Below are 14,901 nucleotides of genomic sequence, written 5' to 3'. Positions count from 1 at the left end.
ATATCATGATATTTTGGTTATTGTTACATCCCTACTGTGGAATATTATAGACAAAGCAATAACATTCCCATGGAGATAAGCAGGTGGCGGATACTGCACTAGAAAAGTTACGCAGTGCACGTCCTCCTCAGTTGAACCCCCTCCTAACTGTCCCCATCTTTTCTAACAGGAGTGAATGAGTGTGCGGATCAGAACGGAGGCTGCTCCCACCTGTGCAGAGACCGAAAGATCGGATATGAGTGTGACTGTCCCCCCGGGTACAAGCTCCTGGACAAGAAGACCTGTGGAGGTAACAGCAGTGTGGTCTGTTCTGGAGTGGAGAGGGAAGTTACCTCTTCAACTTCAACTTCAACCCTTTATGAAGTCCCCAGGGGGCAACTGTTTTGCAGTCAGTGATAACAAATAATTCTTGCAACCTCACAGGTCATGACAATGGACGTGGACATAAGAATAAAAACATCATGGTAAAAAGATAATTTACCACTGATGGACCATGGCAATATGTTTTATCAATGACATTCTGAATAAATGTAGGCCTAATCAATTATTTTATGTATGTATTTATAACTACACCTTATTTAGCCTTAATAAAGCATGAATAAAGACTTAATTAATAATGAACAAAGACGTAATTAACAATGATTCACGCTTAGTAAATGCTTAATAAACATAAGTTGTCTTCACTTTAGAAAAGCTCTCAAAAAGACTTACCTAACAGATAACAGCTGCCTGAATGATCATTGCATTGCATTATTAGTAAATCATTCTCTCATAGTTTACTAATGATTAATAAATGCTCAAATGGTTAGTCCACGAGTAATTAAGTATGAAATAATTATGAGTAACTATTTACAGCACAGGCAAATGAAGTGCAAGTGCTAATTAAGGTAGTAATGATGTAGTTACTAAGCGTGAATCATTATTAATTAAGTCTTTGTTCATTATTAATTAAGCCTTTGTTCATGCTTTATTAAGGCTAAATAAGGTGTAGTTATTATAAAGTGTTACCGTATTTATTTATTGTATTTCTTAATTACTAAAACTATATTTTTTTGTTGGGGAAAAATATTTTTTAATAATATTTTTATTGTATAGAGTCTTAATGGCTCATTTAAAATAAGGTTAGTACTTGCGGTAGTAGTGACTAAATTTGTACAAGCTTTATCCTTACAAAAATCCTTAAATTTTTTCATTCTCATTGTGGTTTATTTTGTACAATCATAAACAATAAACTTTTCTGCCTTTGTTAACATTATTATTAGTTTGTACAACCATAAACGGAAAAAAGGCATCTTTTAAAAATGAAGATAAGAACTAAGAAAAAAAGTGATTGTATTTTTGTTAGAGGGGTTAATATATGGAACAACCTGAGTGCTGATTAAAAAAAAAAAAAACTCAAACAGTGTAGAAGCCTTTATATAAGTGTATAAAGCATTATGTTTTAAAAGATATAGAGCTCTGGAATGGATGAATTATGCATTAAATTTTGTTTGTTTCAAATCATTAATATTTGGTCTTATATACACAGTAAGTCATAAGTGAAATTATTATTATTATTTATTTATTTATTTTTTTATTTCATTCATAAAGCATAAAAAGACATCAACAGTGTCACAACATCAAACACACAAGAAATGAATGAAAAGGAGCAGAAAGAAGAAAAAATCTTATGTTATCTGCCCCCTTTCCTTTTTCAAGACAAGACATCAACACCGATCGTCACTAAACATTCCATATTAGTTCAGGCACAATTACTGATCAATTGCAAACAGAAAATCTTCATTATTATACACAACTTAGTTTTCTTTTTCATACAAATTGTAAATGAAAACTTGCTGTTCATATGCTGCTCTCTTCTTTGTTCTGTCATTGTTTAATAGGGTCTGGCATTATAAATACTTTCACTTCAGGCTAAACCCTTTCGGTCATGATCCATGGGGTTATAGTCTGTTTGGTTTTGTTTTGTTTTGGTTTGGTTTGTAGTGCTCAAAAATAATCAAGTAAACTACTACTGCTACTACGTTCAAACTAGCTGAGTCTACTTTCATTCTCATTGTTAATTTGGACAATTTTCTTCATTTTATATTCATGTTCTCGTCAAATCAAATTACAATCTAAATGTTTTAAGACCACTATTTTAGATTCTCACACAACACAACTTCTCAATTATTTATAGAGTAGTTTGGCTGTTATCACATTGTCTAATTGTATTTTTGTTTTGTTTTCTCACAGACATAGATGAGTGTGAGAACCCTGACGCCTGCAGCCAGGTCTGCATCAACTACAAGGGAGACTTCAAGTGTGAGTGCTATGAAGGCTACGAGATGGACCCTGTCTCCAAAGCATGCAAGGCTGTCGGTAAGTTGGTTTTGACATTACAACCACAATTAGTCTGCCGTGGTGATTGTATAGACCAGGACTTGGAACTTGGGAGATCTTTCGAGTGCTTTTTTTCCTCGGATGGTTCTCTATGGTCACCTTTTTACCAAATTTTTTAACCAGGACAATACATATTCTTAGGGGAAAATCACTCGGATTGAAATGTGTGCAGGCAAAGAGTAATTTGTTGCTTAATTGCATGTAGTAAGTTTTTCCTTTCTTTTTTGCATTTATAATTTTGTGCTTTTTAGGAGTCTGATTTTGACTCCTGTGCACCTACTGATTGTCTTATCAGAGCAAAATTAAATCCAAACGGATCCTTCTTACAAACCTCTGCTCTCCTTTCCCCATCTTGCTTGTCCAGTGGGCAACTTAGTACTACAACTGTGACTCTAAATTCACTTAAAAGAGTTACAGTTCCAGTTTGAGCAAGATACCTCGAAATATTTTGTTCATTACATACATTTGCATTGCTATTTGTTATAAGATTTGTTGAAGATATTTACCGTATTTTTCGGACTAAAAGTTGCACCAGCCAAAAAATGTGTTATGAAGAAGAAAAAACATATAGAAATCACACCAAACTATAAGTCGCACTTTTTGGGGGAAATTTATTTTATAAAATTAGCGACCAGGAACCAACATTTCATCTTGAAAGATAAGTTATAGTAATAACAATAGAATAGAGAACAACAGACTGAATAGGCTTCTGGTATGTTAACGTAATATATTAACAGTTTTTTCAGATAACTATAGCAAAAATGACAGAACAAGTTTAAAAAACTTTCGACCTCACTCCAAAGCAATAAATCCATGGAATTTTTCTTCCTCAGTGTCACTTCTGAGCAACTCCATGATCTCCGGGGGTAGACAATGCGCCACTTCCTCTTCTGTGTAGCTGTAGTCAGACTTGGCATCAGTTCCAGTGAGAATTATTTCGGTCTTTCTGAATCCCAACATGATGGTTACAGTTGTCACTGAAGTCCAGGCTTTGTCCATCCATCTAGTGACTTCCAGTTGCATGGTGCACCCTCCCGGTTACCGTGAAGCTGTGTTCTCCGTCTCTGCTTTCCGCTAGTTTCCCGCTCACTCCAAACTTTCTTTCTGCTGCTCAACTATCGTTTTCAGCTGCAGATTTCACTACTTTCTGCAGGAGACATGCGCAGTAGAGCCAAGTGACAGTAGTACAGGAGTAATAGTTGTAGCAGCTACTGACACACAAGCCTAGAGCGTCCTCTTGCAGCTGTCAGTGTGAAAATTTTAATATATAAGCTGCACCGGAGTATAAGTCACAGGACCACCCAAATGAAAAAAAGTGCAACTTATAGTCTGAAAAAACGACAAACAAGCGACAGTAGCGTGGTAAAGTGTTTGCAGTTTGAACCCCGCTCTCGACATTAACATCATTGGTTGAGCGGTCAAATCCACTGATCCACAGGTTGGCAGTGCAATTCTAGCTCCAATAGATGAATGCTGCTGTTGTGTCCTTGGGCAAGACACTTAACCCCCCTCCATGTGTGTGAAAGGGTGAGTGGTTCCTTGATATAAAAAGCTTTGAGTGCCTTGATGGTGAAACAGTGCTATATAAAAATGTAAATCCTTACCATTTAAATAAAACTCTACCTAAAAAAAAAAAAAAAAAAAAAAAAAGTTTGAAAGTGGTGTTCAACTCATCTGAACTCTGCTATTTTACATATAATTATTAAACTAATCTAGACCCTTTACATCTGCTGCTATTACATTACCATAGCAGCTACTTAGTGAACCTCCACATCCCACGCACTGTCTCCCGCTGTGAGGCCTTCGGTAAAGACGGACTCGCTTTGTATTCAGGAGCTCCTCGACAATCTGTGCAAAGATAAATATTTGCCATCTTTCTCTGGCAGCGCGCGCTAATGAAAAGTTTGTGGCCAGCTGCCTGTGTGCTCCCCGGAGTGTGGAGGGGAGGGAGGGGAGGGAGGGGAGGGTCTGCGTGGTTGACTGGGGTAAACAGTTTTGACCAGAGGGGATGAAAAACACACATGTGGATTTAAGAGAGCAGTGAATGTGGTGTTGTAAAAGTTATGTGTCCAATTTCAGCTTTTTAAAAATTTTTTATTATAAGTTAAGTTTTTATACTGCTGGAAGTATCTTGAATATGGTTCATAGCCTAACAGGATCATAGAAGAGAACATCACCTGTTTTCACCGACTGAAACACCAGCAAACAGCCAGATTTTTATTTTTTTTTCAAGATAATGGAGTTTTCTTAAAGCAGACCTATTATACCAAATCGACTTTTTAGAGCTTTTAACCATGTTATAGTTGTTTTCCCTCTCCATTTACTCACCCAAAGTGTATTTGGAGTGATTTGTGCATGTTTCTTTAATCACTTATTTCACAACACCATATTGTCAACCAGTATCTATTTTCACCTCCACTGGTACACGCCCACTGCTCTGTACTCACTCCAATTTTATTTTCTTAATCGGTGATACACACAGGACTCGACAGCATTGTGTAAGGTTGTGCAATTATTTGAATTTTGATCGCGATTTCAATTTGTGTATCTCCAAACTCATATAACCGATATAACCATATAAATGATTTACATGCTGGCAAAATTGAGGACCAGGGTGTGACCACCATAGATTTGCGAGTGGTGCCTCCGCATGCACTTGGTGCCCTACACACTGTGTGTAATGTGTGTAATGGGTAGCTACAGTACTGATTATATTCATAAACTCACGGACTCATATCTGCCTCACTACTGAATTGTTTGTTCTGCCGCTTGACTAAAGCGTTAGCTCTGCTGTTCCACCTGTAAACAAACAGCGTCGTGTGATGGCAGCTTCAGCTGTGGCTCGGTTCGGTTGTGCAGGTGTGAGTGCAGAACATAGAATTCACATCAATCGTGCTTGAACAGGGCACGGTTTTGTGAGAGCGCCCTAAAGCTTAACAAAGTTTATTTTGGAATGTTTTTCATATGTAATAAGTATATATATATTTTTTTTTTTAAACATAGAGATTGTAGAACAGTTGGATATATCGTTTATTTTGGATATATTTGTGTTTTTCAGTGCCTTATTTCATGTTCAAAATATATTTTAGTCATTTTATGTTTTATACACCGCAAAACTGCTCTAAGGTACATATTTGTAGCCTGTACTGATTTTTTTATTTGAAAGTTTTGCATAAGTTATCAGTAGCAAAGTGAGTTTATTTGAGAGAGAGAAATGCTAAATAAATGCATCGTGTAATAAAAAAATAATAGTTTGATTTCAGTGATTTCAATATTGATCAAAATTATTGCAATAAAGACTTTTTTCATAATCTAGCAGCCTTAGCATCACGTAGTCATTTTGGTACAAATGCAAATGCAAAAAAAAATAAAAATCTGCTGCTTGCAAACTTGATCTGCAGCTATCCATCAGAGGTGTTGAGTCTCTTGTTTAAGGTGATGTCCGCACCAATTTGGACACTGCAGTTTTTCTCGAGCAGAAGTCACTGGACTTATTTCTTGTTATGTTGTTTCAATGATTATTATGATTTAAAATGTGCAAACTAGAACATAACAATCCACGGGTGTCATAATAGATTATAACTATATAGCAGACACAAGCACAGTATTCCTTCTTTAATGTAATATAAACACTTCAAATTTTGGTGTACTTTTTTGTATTATAGATTACATTAAAATGGCTTCTTCTGAAATGGTCATTATTACTTTTTTTTTTTTTTTTTTTTCATAATTATACTGTGGTTTTGATAATCACTATTCTCAATTAACTGAATAATTTGGACATTTCCATTAACAACTGTCCAAAAGTATTACCAGTATTACATTAGCTAAACTACTACTCTTAGATTTAGCACATCTTTTAAACCTTAATCACCTGAAAGCCTCATTTAAAAAATAAAGTTGTGAGTGTTTCTGAAGTAGTGCATTCAGGTCTGTTCATTAACTGTTACCTGAATTGAAACTCTGAAAAGCTCTTGAAAAGTTAAAAGTGAAAATGTCAGATTATCCCTTACTTTAAATCAATGTGTTTATTTTACTTCTTTTTTTTTTTTTGCCATGAATAGAAACTGATGAACTTTTCAGTGAAGAGGAGGAGAGACAGAGCTGTTAGTGATTACATCCGTCTGCCCAGGGCTCAGTGATTATAGACTGGACCGCTCTGTTAATGAGACAGGCTCAGAGCTCAGACTGTCTCTCACTTTTAAACTCAGTGTTAGAAAAGACTTATCCATCTCCTCACGTCTCTTCTTCTGTCAAAATACACAAGAAATGATTCCTAACTTCCAGGTTACATCACAACTTTCTATATATGCAGGGGTGTAGTGGGCTTGGTATACGTGGGGGTACGCCGTCCACCCACTTCTCCCGATGTGATATATAAAACTAACAAATCTAAAATAACCTACAAGTTAAATGTCAAACTGGAGCTATTGGCGATGGTGAAAACAACCCACATAGGCTCATGATATCTGCACTACTGGACCAGGGACCAGGACTGAACCAGGACTAAAACAGGACTAAACAAGGTCTAAACCAGGTCTAAGCCAGGACTAGATCAGAACTGAACCAGGACTGAGTGACGGAACAGGTCCAGAGGTGCGCCCACATAGACCATCGGGTGACCACAGGGACCGGCTCAGAGCTCCGTGCCCCATGGGGTTTCCTCTCTCGCTCTCTCAAGTCCAAGACTAGGTTCCATCCTGGTTTAGTCCTCCTGGCTCAGTCCTGGTTTAGATCTGTTTCAGTCCTGTTTTTAGTCCTGCTTCAGTCCTGGTTTAGTCCTGGTTTAGTCCTAGTTCAGTTCTGGTTTAGTCCTAGTTCAGTCCTGGTTTAGTCCTGGTTTAGTCCTTCTGGTTCAGTTCTGGTTCAGTTCTGGTTCAGTTCTGGTTCAGTCCTTGTTTAGTCCTGGTTTAGTCCTTCTAGTTCAGTCCTGGTTTAGTCCTGGTTTAGTCCTTCTAGTTCAGTCTGGTTTAGTCCTTCTAGTTCAGTCCTGGTTTAGTCCTGGTTTAGTCCTTCTAGTTCAGTCCTGGTTTAGTCCTGGTTTAGTCCTGGTTTAGTCCTGGTTTAGTCCTTCTAGTCCTTTAGTCCTGGTTTAGTCCTGGTTTAGTCCTTCTAGTTCAGTCCTGGTTTAGTCCTGGTTTAGTCCTGGTTTAGTCCTAGTTCACTCCTAGTTCAGTCCTGGTTTAGTCCTGGTTTAGTCCTTCTAGTTCAGTCCTGGTTTAGTCCTGGTTTAGTCCTGGTTTAGTCCTGGTTTAGTCCTCCTGCTTCAGTCCTGGGCACGTGTTATAGCCTATGATTTATGTTCTGTAGGTGATTATGCTTGTTCTGAAAGTGAGTTTTTTATTTATTTATTTATTTTTTTTATCTGTATGACACATCACGAATCGCGTATCCCCACTTTAAAAATCCCCACTACACCACTGTACATAGGACAATATAATATAAAACAGATGGGGACAGTTAAAATTCTATTGTTCTACTGTTAAAATTCTGTTACGACAATATTATCAATAGGGAAAAATTACATAATGACCAGAATGTCCTAGAATCTGAAAAGCACCAATATGCACTAATACAATACAAGTAAAGGCCTGAGATATGAAATTCTGAGTTGAAATCACCAGTTGAGCTCTCAGTTGTTAAATATTTTAGTATTTTTCCAAATCTACAGTTAGTGATGAAAAAGAGTCTCTAAATTTATATTGAGAAAAAGCGTAAAAAGTTTCAGCCTTGAAAGTGTGTGTGTGTGTGTGTGTGAGTGTGTGTGATCTATTTTACCCATTAAGTTCTTATAAATAATAATGATAATGCATTCTGTTTATATTTCACCTTTGTAGACACCCAAACGGCTTTACATTGCATAATTCATTCACTCCATATTCTGTGGTGGTAAACTGCTATTAGTCACAGCTGCCCTGGGGTAGACGGACGAAAACAAAGCTTCCGTTCTGCACCACTGGCCCCTCTGACCACCATGCACACACCACATACATTCATACTAGGCAAGGTGAAGTGTCTTGCCTAAGGACACAATAACAGTTTCTTCTAAAGCCACTGCTTGCTGTTCCCAAAGCTCTCCCTCCACGTACTAAACTGTTATGAACATATTTGTTAAGGCATAGTACAGATTATGCATTTCTGGGCATTTTAAGTTTGGAGGCTAAACTAAAGTTACTGATTGAGTGTGTTTACATGCACATCAGTATCTCGGGTATGATCAGGTTTTTTGAATATCCCGGTTTTGCCATGGTGCATGTTTACACTAGGGATGGGCATTCAATTAAATGTTCTTAATCGATCGTCAGGAGAATCCATTATCGATTAATCATTAACGTTTTTTATATAAAAATTTATCATTATTATTATTACTATCTGCACTACTAATCTGCATAAATAAATTCAACTTTACGACATATAAACCGTAACCACTCTAGAGCCACATCAGCCCTTTGGAGATTATATTGTGTTTAATGCAGCTTTGCACAACTCTTAACTTAAAACCGCATGGCTAATTTGCATAAACTAAGTGAAGGAAAAAAAAAAGTGGCTCTTGTGCGCTGATGCGGCATGACTCAATGGAATACAGGTTAGTGTGACCATATTTGCGTTTGTCAAAACCAGGACACCGTACGGGTGGTGGGAGGTGGGGCCTCGTCATCGACATTGTGCTACTCTCACCTGGCAAAGCTTTTTCATGTTTTCGTTGTCCTGGTGAGATTAGAGAGCTACATGTACGGACCCGTTTGTCCCCGGACATGGATGTTTGGTCACCCTATGCTACGCACAGCAACCTACATTTGGTTTGTCGATTAAAATGAACATAATCGATGTAATCGGAAAAAAAAAAGATCAATTATCAATTAATCGACTAATCATGCCCATCCCTAGTGTACACAGTATCCCGGTTTCAATATCTCGAATAAGGCAGTATCCCTGTTATTAGAAACCGGGATACTGTAGCTGGTATAGTCTGATAGTAACCGGGATACTGTGGCAAAAGACAAATACTTTTCAGTCTTTTCATCACAACAGTAACTAACATAAATAAAGTGACCATACATGAGTGAAATGACTGCACTAAACCTGCACACGAATCTGCACATGTTTGAGCGCTAAAAAGTTAAACACGAAACATCTCCTACGACATAGGCACAGAACAGACTCACCATCATCAACACATCCTCTGTCACAGGAAAAAAACACATATAATCCACTGAGTCGTATTCTTTAGTCCGACAGAAGCTGAAGTGCATCAGGACACAAGGAGCTAACAGCTGCAAAGTAGCCACGCAAGTTTCGTTTCTGTAAAATGTAAATAAATGTGATCAAAGCTGAATTATATTATCAAATGGGCTGATGTGGTTATGGTTTATATGTTGTAAAGTTAAGTTTATTTCTGCAGACGATTTTAATAAAAAATCTGCTGCAGTGTTGGGTTTGATCTGTGCAGTGGATTGTGGGATACCTCATAGCTCCGTACCGCTGGTTAAACCTATCGAGCTTCCTATGCTAAAGAAGCTCATGGTTGTTTGTATTTTTCCTGGTTTATTAAATTAAATAAAGTAAATTTTTTGCGCTTGCACATTTGTAAGATTATGTCAAGAATCCAGGATACTCCATTTGATCATGTTTACAGGGATATGAGTATCCCGGTTTCTCAGCGCGCATGTATACTCAGTATCCCGAATACTGCCATAACTGGGATATGGCTAATACTAGTATACTGATGTGCATGTATACACACTCATTGAGATGTATTTTAGATAGATTTTACACATTAATCAGATTCTTGTGAGTTTTAAGTCACGTTAGAATGTTGTTACCTCCTCAAAAACATACCTGGAGTTGTGTTTTGCTTCATTCACACATGTTTGAGTTTATTATTAGTCTGTCTACATCTCCAAAGCCCAAAATGCTCTGTTCCATGTTTTGATTGACTGATTAATTTATTTCAGTCACAGGTGTGTTCTGACATTATTTCACAGACAATCATATTTAACATACACTGACTAAAAAGGTGTTGGCTGAAGCTTGAGCTTATTATGCCTTCCCTTTATTCCTTTGTCAGAGCGTCATCCTGACACCAGTTCATCTTCATAAATACAGCAAGAGGAAACAAACAAATCAGTAACAGTACAACAAAGTATTATAGCACAAACTAAGTTTCATAATTCATATATCTGCTCAGAGTTAATCATTTAAACTTCTTTATAAAATGGAAAAGAGTGGTGCACAGTTTTATTTCTTTTATACAGTTGTTCCTGAGGTCTGCACCTTTAACAGATTTACAAAATTTCATAATGTTTGTTCTGATTATCTTTTTGATAAACCGTATCTCTGAGCTCATATTGGCTCTTTTGGATTTTGAACATGTTCTGTAATGATTTTGACAAGAGATTGTTGTTTACTTTTGTTTACATGCAGTGATGTCATGTAGTAGTAGTTTTCCAGTTAACAGCTACCTTTTGCCTTTAGTTTGGTAATCATCCAAATGATTCTAATGAAGGTGTATGGAGCACTTACTGTATTACCCTATGACATCATCACAAGGTGGTCATGCAGTCATTTTTGAGAGAAGAACTATATTTCCCTTAATAAAATTTACAACTCTAGAAAGTGAGACAGGCTAAATATATAAATACTATTAATATATATGTTTTCTTATTTTAGGCGAGTCATCTGCAGTAAACTTACCTGAATCTCCTTACTCCTTTTGATTATCTGTATATGGACATTTCTCTTCTGACAGCACTAAACCAGAGGCAGATTTGCGGCGCTGTGTCTTGTGTCTCTGTGTGAAGGAGACGGGGAGAGACAGACGATGAGCTTGAGTTATTGTTTGTTATTGAGGTGTTGTTTATTCTGAGGCACAAAGGGCACATGGCTATAAATACAGATCTGCTGTCTGCTGGAGCTGAGGTAATGTGCAGTTAATGAAGCCGGTCCACTGCCATACATACAGTCCCCAGTGAAGGAGGAATCAGCTCTGTCTGTATCAGATGTGACTGCAGGCTTGGTGGAGATGTTATTTGCACATATTGAAGGCCGTGGGAGAATGCCACATTAGTAATACTAACTGCACTGCAGAAGGATGGGCTCAAGAAGACAGACATACTGACTTTTGGATTTTAAAAGTTTGGAAAAAGAGGGAAGTTAGGTTGGATTTGTGAGATACTCCAATATGTAAGTAAATGAGTCAATAACATGTTTATTGGAGTTACTCCCATTGGACAGTTGTTGCATCCATCACTGTTATATGCCCAAAAGCCCACGGATAACCTATGTGAATGACCATTTGATTCAATGCAATGTGTTTCTTTTAATGGCATGTTCAAAGAAAATTAGTAATATTATACTATAATATGGACTCATGTTGAGCATATTTGAATGAGGCGGAAAACAATAGCTTCAAAGTTGAATAATTTAAAAGAACTAAGGCCATATTGACTTTTAAATTTGTTCAACATAAGTTAAAGGGACAGTCCAGAATTTTGGACATAGGACCTCATTTCCTAGTTAGCCAAAGTGTTGGAGACATGTGTCCTTGTTGCTAGAATAATGTCTGAAATAAAACTAACCTTGTATCTCATGAATTGTCATATGTTGAGGGACTATTTTCTCAGCAGCAGCAGATTTTTACTTTGTCGGTAAGATAGGTGCTAGGTGATATCGTCTGCCGCTGCCAAGCTTTCCATCAGGAAGTACAACTCACTGCTGCTGCTCAGACATAAATCCTTCAAATGCAACTTTGGTTTTATTTCCGAGGGCCTGCTTACATGAGAACGCTTACGGGTAAAAATGGCAAAATATTTTATCGGAAGTGCCTTTCGTTTAGACGGTGACGGTGTTTTTGAAACCACCCTCCAGAGTGGAAAAGTTGAATTTGCTCCACCGTAGCGTTTCCGTCTACACTAATAAACTTACAGGAGGCTCCCAACAAATGTACAGAATATGCAGAGACTATATTAGTGAACAGAGAAGGATCTAAAATTACCTCTGTCAAATTCTGGAAGCACCAGTTCGTCGCAGGCGAACCAGACGACTATAGACGAGACCTGGGAGAAGCAGTCGATGGTGGGACAACTTTGTGGACGGAGTAGCTGATGAAAATGCGTGGCGTGAAAACTTCCTTATGTCCAAAGATGCCCTTGTTGCTTTAAGTACAAGCATAACCAGTCGAATTCCACACACTTCTGCGTCACCGTATGCACACAGATTTCCTCCCGAAAACACTCGTCTAAATGTGGAATAAAAAGTGAAGACGTAACGCTACTTTTGCATCTTCTGTTCAGACCGTCATCATAAATATGAAGAATTTACTTTACACCATGTTATAGTTGTTTTCACTTCTGATAAAATTTTTAGGGATTCATGCATGTGTTTGAGTAATCGTTTTTCAAGACACTATATTACCGATTATTTCCCATTTTTCACCGCCACTGGTACACATCATCTTACTTCGTTCTCCAATTTTATTTTCTTAATTTGCGATAGACGTAGGATTCAGCAGTGTCCCGTAGTAATTTTTCTAAGACTGAAGCCAGCGGAGAGTTTCTTTTGTTAAGTTGTTTGAAATTTTGTGATTGTAAATTATAACAATGATCCATGGGTATCGTAATTATAATTGTATAGCAGGCTCAAGCACAGTATGTCTTCTTTAAATAAATCTGACCTTGTTCCTTGTGCTGTTTGATGACAAAAATAATCATTAGTTGCTCAACAATGCATAGGCCTATAACACACTGATGTTTCAATAGAGAAAAGTACATTGCAATTGATCACACTCCACTCTCCTGTCTCACTCTACAGGACTTCAAAGACTTCAGGGAGTGCTCACTATTACAAAGATTCATGCTCCACAGCGTTTTTCAATAGAAACCATTTACTTTTAATCCTGCAGTGTGGTTTCATTCTGTTTTTTTCATACGGACATAAAACTGAAACATTAAAGGGCACATATAACATGATTTTCTGATCTGTGTTATAATGTTTCCTCATCATAAACATACCTGAAGAAAAGACCAGTTATAATCCAACCTGTGTAACATGCAACTGAACGCCACACAAAGAGAGATGATTTTTGAGGTATAGCCTAAAACTTAAGACAGAAATGCATTGGTCAAAGTTGTTGAGCTTCCCAGTTCACTTCACACTTGCCCCTCCGCTCGCTCCCTTTCATAACAAGATTACTGCCAAACACTTTGACACCGAGCACACTTTTCAGAATTGGTTTACAGCTGTGGTTGGATTTCCCATTTGTCAAAAGCTCTTGACATGGGACTCGGGCTTTTATTTAAGTCTGCCAAATCTCATCTGGGACTTAACTTCACTCTCTGAAGTTAAAAGCTTCAAGTGTGGAAGGCTGCAGAGCTTTTCAGTGTTTGCTCGCCAAAATGTTGTCAACAAGTTGTCAACAAGAGACCACCAATCAACAGCATGCAGCTACTGTCAGAAGCAGGGATGTAACAATAACTGAAATATCCTGATATCGTATCGTCAAAGTTCTCACAATAATATCGTGGACCATCACAATATATCAAATTACAAGTCTCTTTCTTAAATTAGAGTTCTGGTGCAGCAATAGCTACAAAAAAAGACAGAGGGAACTACATAGACCATGATCTTTGCTCCATTTCAGTGTAAACTACAAGAAGAAATAACAGTTCTAAACACTTTAAAGTCTTATTTCTTTGAATTAATCTTGTCCAGGCATTTTAAGAGGAAAAAGTAGTGTATTAGCCTCCACAAAATATTGCAATAAATATCTTACTATAAGATGTATATCGTGAAAATATTGTACCGAGAGATTTGGATATTGTTACATCCCCACCATATCGTGAGCTTTCCCACAATATCGCAATAAATGTCGTATCATGAGGTTCATTCCGTGACGATATCGTATCGTGAGACTTGGATATCATTACACCCCTAGTCAGACGCCTATATTAAGCAAAACTGACTCTTGTGAGCTTTTATTATTAGTCTGTCTACATCTCAACTACTGATGACGTCATACAACTTCTGCAGGTGTATGGAGTTTAAAGACACTTCCTGTATTACCACATGACATCACAAGGTTGAATGTAGTGTTTTCTGTTTGATGCCGGGCATACACTGCGATATTTTCAGTCGTTTCACTCAACCCCAGCCTAAACTGTACACCCAAATCGCAGGGTTTAAAGTTCACAGCTCACAATTCTTGCTCCTACACTATATGAACGACTTCAACAGAGTGAAACCCTCATGAGAGGCGAGTGGATTTCAAACAGATTTGATATTCTTGCGAGGTATTAATCTGTTCTCTTTACCCCATGTATACTGCACGAAGAACAACACAGGATTAAGTGAAATCTCACCCTTATTTCAAAAACAGTCGTACGAGTGAAAAATCATCCCAAAAAGGGCCAAAAATCACACAGTGTTTGCCCAGCTTAAGAGAAAAATTCTGCCTAAATTTGCAGGATTTTTCTGTTAAACGTGTGAATGAAACAAAAAAACATTATGATGACTTAGAAAATGGCA

The 14,901-nt window shown here is 37.5% G+C and overlaps 1 protein-coding gene across 5 annotated transcripts in view; it reads left to right on the top strand.

The window, feature by feature from the left end:
* Positions 1–14,901, top strand: part of lrp8 (low density lipoprotein receptor-related protein 8, apolipoprotein e receptor) — a 405,138-nt gene that overhangs the window by 298,012 nt on the left and 92,225 nt on the right. For all 5 annotated transcript variants that reach the window (XM_055164423.1, XM_055164422.1, XM_055164421.1 and 2 more), the window contains exons 8-9: positions 170–289; positions 2,233–2,358. In XM_055164423.1, coding sequence (XP_055020398.1) covers positions 170–289; positions 2,233–2,358 — 246 coding nt within the window. The remainder of the gene's footprint in view (positions 1–169; positions 290–2,232; positions 2,359–14,901) is intronic.

Source organism: Boleophthalmus pectinirostris, unplaced genomic scaffold (genome assembly GCF_026225935.1).
Source record: "Boleophthalmus pectinirostris isolate CB_2022bp ecotype Guang Dong unplaced genomic scaffold, ASM2622593v1 HiC_scaffold_7, whole genome shotgun sequence".
In the NCBI taxonomy this organism is placed as follows: domain Eukaryota; kingdom Metazoa; phylum Chordata; class Actinopteri; order Gobiiformes; family Gobiidae; genus Boleophthalmus; species Boleophthalmus pectinirostris.
Note: the sequence above shows the minus strand (reverse complement) of the source record. Positions and strands in the feature narration are given on the sequence as shown.